Source organism: Coregonus lavaretus (assembly GCF_964263955.1).
Source record: "Coregonus lavaretus genome assembly, chromosome: 1".
In the NCBI taxonomy this organism is placed as follows: domain Eukaryota; kingdom Metazoa; phylum Chordata; class Actinopteri; order Salmoniformes; family Salmonidae; genus Coregonus; species Coregonus lavaretus.
In genome coordinates, this window is record NC_139988.1 from 41,862,361 (window position 1) to 41,871,480 (window position 9,120).

Here is a 9,120-nt window from a genome sequence, read left to right on the forward strand (position 1 = left end):
GGTGTGCGAGACTTGACAACAGAAAAGTGACAGGATGTTAAGTGGTGGTGTCCCATCCTTTCAGGCTGTTGGCCTGAAGTAGGACTAAATTGATTTAAATAGTGGAGTATGGTATTTTTTGTGAGTGTAGTGTTAGATGGTAGGGTATTCATTCTTGTTTTAAATTCTTTTTTTAAGCAAACTATAAGGGTGTTGTACTCCAGTAGGATAGGGGGCGGTAATGCAACATTTATTGGATGTCAACCGCCTTAAACCTAATCGAAGAAGAGCGATATGACGCTTTGGCAGACTACTATCGCGAGAAGAACCTTTTATAAGAAATAATAGACATTTCCGGTTTATTTCAGCAGATTTTTTTTTGCTGAACTGTTTTGTTGTTGTCTACGGTTTATGAGAAACTATTTCAGTCAAATCTGACTATCCTTATTTATTCAATTGAACCAAATACATAAAGGTAAGATTATTAATTAACATTTAGTCGTTTTGAATAGGTGTTTTCTTGCCAAAAATGGCACTGGATGCCAGCGGTCGTTGTGTTGTGGTTGTGATGATGGCCTACTAACGTTAATTAACTAACATTAGCTATCTAGCGGTAGTTAGCTGACATCCTTGCTAGCGATGCCTATTTGAAAGTCGATAGCTAGATTTTATACTTATCAGAGTATGTAAATAAAGAGAGAGAGCGAACACTAGCTAGTTAGCTAGCTAACGTTAGTTACCTGAGAAACGATTGCTGAAAATGTGTTAACCTTCCACCGAAATGTAACTAGCTACGTTAACTAAGCCAGATAGCTAACTAGCCAGCTAGATAGCTGGTATTTGTTGTGTAGCTACAATACATGGCCAGAAGTATGCGGACACCCCTTCAAATTAGTGGATTTGTACACCGTTGCTGACCGGTGTATAAAATCGAGCACACAGCCATACAATCTCAATAGACAAACATTGGTAGTAGAATGGTCCATACTGAAAAGCTCAGTGACTGTCACCGAGGCATAGTCAAAGGATGCCACCTTTCCAACAAGTCAGTTTGTCAAATTTCTGCCCTGCTAGAGCTGCCCTGGTCAACTGTAAGTGATGTTATTGTGAAGTGGGAACATCGAAGAGCAACAACCACACAATAAAGGCCACACAAGCTCACAGAACGGGACCGCCGAGTGCTGAAGCGCGTAAAAGTCGTCTGTCCTCAGTTGCAACACTTACTACCGAGTTCCAAACTGCCTCTGGAAGCAACATTAGCACAACAACTGTTCATGAAATGGGCTTCCATGGCCAAGCAGCCGCACACAAGCCTAAGATCACCATGCGCAATACCAAGCGTCGGCTGGAGTGGTGTAAAGCTCGCCACCTTTGGACTCTGGAGCAGTGGAAACGCGTTCTCTGGAGTGAGGAATCATGCTTCACCATCTGGCAGTCTGACGGACGAATCTGGGTTTGCCGGATGCCAGGAGAGTGCTACCTCCCCGACTGCATAGTGCCAACTGTAAAGTTTGGTGGAGGAGGAATAATGATCTCTGGCTGTTTTTCATAGTTCGGGCTAGGCCCCTTAGTTGTGCTTCCAACTTTTTGGCAACAGTTTGGGGGAAGGCCATTTCCTGTTTCAGCATAACAATGCCCCCATGCACAAAGCGAGGTCCATACAGAAATGGTTTGTCGAGATCGGTGTGGAAGAAATTGACTGGCCTGCACAGAGCCTTGACCTCAACCCCATCTAACACCGTTGGGATGAATTGGAACTCCGACTGCGAGCCAGGCCTAATCGCCCAACATCAGTGACCGACATCACTAATGCTCTAGTGGCAGAATGGAAGCAAGTCCCCGCAGCAATGTTCCAACATCTAGTGGAAAGCCTTCACAGAAGAGTGGAGGCTGTTATACCAGCAAAGGGGGTCCAACTCCATATTAATGCCCATGATTTTTGAATGAGATATTTGACGAGCAAGTGTCCACATACTTTTGGCAATGTAGTGTACCTAGCTGTTGTGGAGCTAGCTAGTAACGCTAACAAACTGGCTTTGCTAGTACAAAGATAAATGTAACAGCTTTTATCCACAGAGCCCTTTGGCCCTTTGTTAGCTAACGTAACAATTCTTTATGATGTGCGACATTTAATGATGTTATTGGGCTATGTGTGCTTGTTATTTGCTAACATTGCTTTGTTTCAACTGTATCATTTTACAAACTGGCTTTGCTAGTACAAAGATAAATGTAACAGCTTTTATCCACAGAGCCCTTTGGCCCTTTGTTAGCTAACGTAACAATTCTTTATGATGTGCGACACTTAATGATGTTATTGGGCTATGTGTGCTTGTTATTTGATAACATTGCTTTGTTTCAACTGTATTGTTTTACTGTATCCCCCCCCCCCCTTTCATTGTGAATTAGATGTCAGAGGATTTGTTGAAACAGTTGGGCAGCTACAAAGCACAGTTGCAACAAGTGGAAGCCGCCTTATCAACCGACCCTGAAAATGAAGACCTTCTCAAATTACAGAAAGACTTATCGGTAACTTGTTAGCCATGGCCAAGAACATTTTAGTTTTTACACCGAGTGTCAAAATGTTTCTTAGTGTCTCTCTGTCTTCAAATGTGTTATTATCCAGGAATTAAATGACCTCAATTATGTATCCTTCACAGGAAGTCATAGACTTAACAAAAGACCTCCTGACGTCGCAGCCCTCTGAAGGTACTGCTTGTGCCAACAGCTCAGATTCAGCCCCCCTGAAACACAGGTGGAGTGTTGGGGACAGGTGTATGACTGTGTGGAGTCAGGATGGACAGTGAGTATCACCAGAAGCTCCTCAGTCAATAGTCAACCTGAATATTCAACTGATACTTTACCAATTTTACAAGGTCGTCTTTGTTTGTCTTGCTTGTACATATGTGGTCTTGACTTCATTTGACCTACACTATTCTAATTTATTTGTTTGATGAAGCAGTGATAGACATGACAAGGCTGTTGTGATAGATTTTGTGTGAAGGGCCTAGGCTGTGAATAATAACAGTAACAGAAATGCACATCTGTAATTCTTTATAATTGTGTAGTAGGCCTTGAGTCTGTGGCTTGTACTCACCTGCTTACAGCCGGGATTCTTTGACAGGGTGTATGAGGCTGAGATTGAGGAGATAGACGGCGAGAATGGCACGGCGGCCATCACCTTCTCCGGCTACGGGAACGCAGAGGTGGTGCCACTGCAGAACCTCAAACCTGCCGAGGAGGGCAAGCACTCTGGGGATGACGGGAAATCCAAGTCCAGGTAGGAGAGACAACACATATGTTAATTAAGTATGTCCTGTGTCGGGTCAGGAGTTTCCCTTGTTTCCAGTTCTTGATGATGTCCAGAAGAGTCCATGGCTGATCTAAAATTGTAACTTTGGGTGTGTGTGTGCGCCATGACAGGAAGGAGCAGATAGCAGACCAGAGAGAGTACAAGAAGAAGAAGGCCCAGAAGAAGGTGCTGAGGATGAAGGAGCTGGAACAGGAGCGAGAAGACCAGAAATCCAAGTGGCAGAGTTTTAACAACAAGGCCTATAACAAGAACAAGAAAGGACAGGTGACATGCATATTGATCTACTTTACACACATCTTAACACTAGAAATGCCGGGCCTTGAGCCATCCCGTTCTGAGCCAATGACCCGTCATTATGATGTCAACATCCTAACAGTCTAATAAATACATTTGATATATGCTATTGCAAAAATAGTCCTTTGGTTGTGTTTATGAATGTCTTAGGTAACATTAGAATATGCATTTTCCACCCAAAGAATATAATAGCATTTTCAATAGTTTGTTCTAAATCAAATCAAATGTTATTGGTCGCATACACATATTTAGCAGATGTTATTGAGGGGGTAGCGAAATGCTGATGTTCCTACTCCAACAGTGCAGTAATATCTAACAATACACACAAATCTAAAAAGTAAAAGAATGGATTTAAGAGATATAGAAATATTAGGACAAGCAATGCTGTAGTGTGAGTATGTGTATGGGATGTATAGACAATATGGATAGAATATGTAGTGTATCTGATTAATAGTGTGTATATATATATATATATATATATATATATACAGCAATAGTTAAAGAGGATAGGCCTTGACTAGAATACAGTATATACATATGAAGTGGGTAAAACCATATTTAAACCTTATTTAAAGGGACCAGTGTTCCATGACTATGTACATGGGGCAGCAGCCTCTAAGGTGCATGGTAGAGTAACCGGGTGGTAGCCGTCTAGTGACGGTGGCTAAAATTCAGGGCAGGGTACTGGGCGGGGGCTGGCCAGTGGTGACTATTTAACAGTCTGATGGCCTTGAGATAGAAGCTGTTTTTCGGTATCTCGGCCCCAGCTTTGATGCACCTGTACTGACCTCGCCTTCTGGATGGTAATGGGGTGAACAGGCCGTGGCTTGGGTGGCTGAGGTCCTTCATGATCTTCTTGGTCTTTCTGTTACACCGGCTGCTGTAGATATCCTGGAGAGCAGGCAGTGTGCCCCTGGTGCTGCGTTGGGCAGACTGCATACCAGGTGGTTATACTGCCCGACAGGATCCTCTCAATGGTGCATCTGTAACAGTTTGTGAGGATCTTAGAGGCCAAGCCAAATTTCTTCAGCCGCCTGAGGTTGAAGAGGCGCTGTTGTGCCTTCTTCACCACACTGTCTGTGTGGACCATTTCAAATTGTCAGTGACGTGTACTCCTTGGAACTTGAAGCTTTTCACCTTCTCCACTGCGGCCCCGTCTATGTGATGGGGGCGTGCTCCCTCTGCTATCTCCTGAAGTCCATAATCTGCTCCTTCGTTTTATTGAAGGGAGGTTATTTTCCTGGCACCACTCCGCCAGGGCCCTCACCTCCTCCCTGAAAATATTATTATTGTCCAGATGGGATAGGGCAGTGTCATGGCGATTGTGTCATCTTTGGATCTATTGGGACGATATGCAAATTGCAGTGGTTCTAGGGTGGAGGTGATATGATCCTTAACTAGCCTCTCAAAGCACTTCATGATGAAAGAAGTGAGCGCTACATGGCAATAGTCATTTAGTTCAGGTATCTTCGCTTTCTTGGTTACAGGAAGAATGGTGGACCTCTTGAAGCAAGTGGGGACAACAGACTGGGATAGAGAGAGATTGAATATGTCCGTAAACACTCCAGCCAGCTGGTCTGTGCATGCTCTGAGGATGCGGCTAGGGATGCCTTCTGGGCCAGCAGCCTTGCGAGGGTTAACATGCTTAAATGTTTTACTCAGGTCGGAGAACGAGAGCTCACATTCCACGGGAGTGGTGGTGGCCCGCGTCGGCGGCACTGTTTCCCTCGAAGTGGGCGAAGAAGGCGTTTAGCTTGTACGGGTGAAAGACGTCAGTGTCTTGCCATCTATCCACGGTTTTTGGTTTTAATCGTCACAGTGGGAACAACATCCCCTATACACTTCCTGATAAACTCAGTCACCGTGTCAATGTATACGTCAATGTTATTCTCAGAGGCAACCTGAAACATATCCCAGTCCGCGTGATCAAAACAATCTTGAAGCATGGATTCCTATTAGTCAGACCAGCGTTGAACAGTCCTTACCACGAGTACTTCCTGTTTGAGTTTCTGCCTATAGGAATGGAGGAGCAGGATGGAGATGTGATCTGATTTGCCGATGGGATGGCCTTGTAGCCGTCCCGGAAGGGAGAGTAGCAATGTTCGAGAGTTTTTGAAGCAGGCTTCGCTAGTGTTCCTCAGATTTGCTTTAGAAATGCAGTTACAATAAATGCGGTCTCAGGATATGCGGTTTCCAGTTTGCACAAAGTCCAGTGGAGTTCCTTGAGAGCCGTCGTGGTATCGGCTTAAGGGGGAATATACACGGCTGTGACGATGACCGAAGACAATTCTCTCAGGAGGTAATGCGGTCGGCATTTGATTGAGGTATTTTATGTTGTGTGAACAAAAAGACTTGAGTTCCTGTACATTCCAACAATCGCACAATGTTACTGTAGGCTACATGTAAAAACGAAAACATAAACACCAAAATTCAGTGTTGAATCCATCACAAAGAAATGCATTATGTCTTAAAGGTCCAATGCAGCCGTTTTTACCTCAATGTCAAATCATCTCTGGGATAAATTAACTACCTTACTGTGATTTGTTTTCAATTAAAATGGTCAAAAATAGCTTCTTAGCAAAGAGCAATTTCTCAAGCAAGAATTTTGATAGGTCTGTCTGTGTGGGAGGGGGAAACTGGAAATTAGCTTTTATTGGCAGAGAGGATTGGAACTCTCTTTCTTATTGGTCTATTAAGTAATTTACTGCCTGTTGATGTCGCCAGGCAGGACAAATCTCCATCCCACCAAAACAGTCTGAAATTTCAGGCTGTCTTTTCAAACAGCTCTTACGCTGAAAAGGGCATTATCATTTTCATAATTTCACTGTATTATTCCAACCTCATAGTTCAGAAATGTATATAAAACAAAGAAAAATCACTTTTGACTGTACTGGGCCTTTAAGAAACATTATGATCCTAAGAAAATGTATTTTAAAAGAACAGAATAGCATACTTTAAGTGTCATGTTACCAATTGTTGCTTAGTAGCCTAGGCAATATGGTGCAGGGAGTGCTCACATGTTGAAAGCATGGATTCTTAGTTATTCTTGGGGGGGGAAATTATATTTAGAAATACAGCCCTTCCACTCGTGAGTTTTGGCTAAAAGTTTTTTTGAGAAACCTTAGAATATGCTCTTTCTGATGGGTAATATACATCTGAGCTGGATGAACCTATCTGTAAGATGATTTGGAAAAGTAGCTTTTTTGTAAGCTTTTTGGTAAGCTCAATTACACACACCTCGTCTCTTCATTGACAATTGATAATATTGTCACCCATCAGACTTTTGTCAATTTAATCTTGTCTTTAGGTTACATCTATTATGTGTGAAGTTAGTTTAGATATAGTTTAGCTGTAGTTTCGATGGGCTATAATCAAATGGGCAGCCAACTCTCGTGATGGAAGGGCATGGGAAAGAAAATGACATGTCCTCCTTAAACTGCTTATAACACGATCTGTTTGTAATCAAAATTCTAACAACGTCAATGTGTTAAATAGACTTATTTAGGAATATTCAAGGATGGAGGGGGACATTACTTAAATAATCGCAGAGGTATTACCATTTTAAATTCATATGAAATCAAAATGACTGTCTGCGCTTCTAGTGTTAAACTAAGTAACTTTTCAAATGTTATTTTCACATTTTCAGCTGTTGCTTTTTCACAGGAGAAGTACCATAACAAATAGTCTTACTGAGATTTCCATTGTGTGTTGCAGGTGAAGAGGAGTATATTTGCATCGCCGGAGAGTGTAAACGGAAAGGTGGGAGTAGGAACATGTGGCATTGCAGACAAACCCATGACCACGTATCACGACACATCCAAATATAACGTCAGGCATCTAATGCCACAGTGACCGAACATGTTATCTTGGTGTTAAAATATCCCATTGTATAGTAGCAGGATCAGTGCTTACCATTGTGGTTATATGGTTTAGGTTACCCCAGTAAAGGAGCTTTGAAACAAATTGCTTGCTCACCATTGGTTGGCTCATTGGGAAATTGTCCTTACCAGTATATCACATAGAACAGCAGAATTCTTAATAAAATAAATTACCCCTGTAATGGAGTCACAGCACAAATAACGGTTGTGGTGAAATTAGTCTGGGTTGCTGTATCCTTCTGAATGCAACAAAGGCCAAAAAACTATGTTCATGTTTCAATGTTACACATTTATAGATTTTTCAGAGTGAACTGGACTATAATATCATACATTTTTACGGTTTAGTGATAAGACCCTTTTTAAAGCAAGTCATACAAAGCTAATTTTACATTTCAGCTTTGTAAATTTACAAGGAAACAAATTGTGGTTTTTGTTTAGAGGTTAGATGCCCCTCTCTCATTTTGCCCTGAAATTGGGCCTTAACTTAAGTCTGAATAATTTTTCATATTGGTACTGAATGTTGTTTAACACAGTTCCTCCAGATGCCAGTAATGTATTTTGTACCATCTTTGTTCTGTGATGTACGTCAATGACCTTATGTCACTGCTGGTAATAGAAGTTTTTATTATTTTTTTATTAAAATCAGGGATGAGTTGTTGATTCTCCTATTAAACGCTCATGTTTGTGTGATTTATTGTGAGGTTTTGTCTCTGGTACTAGTGCATAAGTGTGCAATCTGCAGATAGAAATGTATTGAATAGAAAATACATGATTTCAGTCATGAAGAATATATAATATCTTATAGCTTTGGACACCACAATGACAAAGAACAACTGAACACTGTATAGGTACATGGGGTGGTAGAGGTTTATTGATCAGGTTTTCAAGGGACCATTACCATGAACTACCCAAAATAGTAGCAGGGGACCAGCAATATATTATTTGTAAAAGTCACCTTTGATGGCTGATTTAGCACAGTAGAGTGTTCAGAGACACTTTCTTAGTCCAAGTCTTTTTCAAAATGCGTTGAAAAATACTGACATTGAATAAGGACTTGGAACTAAGAAACCTGTGCAAGAGTCAATTTAGCCATGTTAAGACACAGTTGGTGGTGATAATATTTTTAGTTGTACCACAAAAATATGGGTATGGTCATAAGATGAAATGTCCAATTTGGTTAGTGGAATAATCATGGGAAAGTGATTTTTGTAGACAAATACTCAAAATATACAGTTTCAGGGTTTTAACTTTGGAATGCTTCTCAACTACATTACAAAAAATAAGTTACTAAATAAGGATGCGATTCAAAACTCATAATTTAAATTCCTCCATGTGCTATTGTTCATGCTACAAAGACATGCGCCCTCAACTGGTCAATCCAAAGCACATGACAACAAAATTGAAAGCTACATTCAATACACATGCACCATTACTTTTTTGTTCCAACTTTTACAGCCATGTTATCTTACTATTGATTACTATTTGTAATTAATACATCTATTGAAGTTGCATACTAAATGAGCATGTTAAATTTGGTGTTGGACGGACAAAATTGTGTGCCAAAAACAGCCAACTGAAGAGTTGACATAACTGGCAAAAAGTGTTATTGCTTCAGAATTGTGCTTGGGAAGTGCGGGATAGCTTATTATAGCTGCTTAC

The 9,120-nt window shown here is 41.2% G+C and overlaps 1 protein-coding gene across 1 annotated transcript; it reads left to right on the plus strand.

The window, feature by feature from the left end:
• Positions 1 to 335: 335 nt before the first annotated feature.
• Positions 336 to 8,151, plus strand: LOC311133917 (survival of motor neuron-related-splicing factor 30-like). The gene is made up of 6 exons (XM_084167533.1): positions 336 to 454; positions 2,386 to 2,505; positions 2,637 to 2,779; positions 3,101 to 3,256; positions 3,400 to 3,553; positions 7,298 to 8,151. The coding sequence occupies exons 2-6, from the start codon at positions 2,386 to 2,388 to the stop codon at positions 7,433 to 7,435; spliced, it is 711 nt and encodes a 236-aa protein (XP_084023659.1). The 5' UTR covers positions 336 to 454; the 3' UTR covers positions 7,436 to 8,151.
• The last annotated feature ends 969 nt before the right edge of the window (positions 8,152 to 9,120 follow it).

Excerpts from the sequence above, each read along its gene's own strand:
- LOC311133917 (XM_084167533.1), top strand. The coding sequence starts at position 2,386 with ATGTCAGAGGATTTGTTGAAACAGTTGGGCAGCTACAAAGCACAGTTG. Across the intron at positions 2,780-3,100 it reads GTGTGGAGTCAGGATGGACA|GGTGTATGAGGCTGAGATTG; the intron begins GTGAGTATCACC and ends ATTCTTTGACAG. Across the intron at positions 3,257-3,399 it reads GACGGGAAATCCAAGTCCAG|GAAGGAGCAGATAGCAGACC; the intron begins GTAGGAGAGACA and ends GCGCCATGACAG.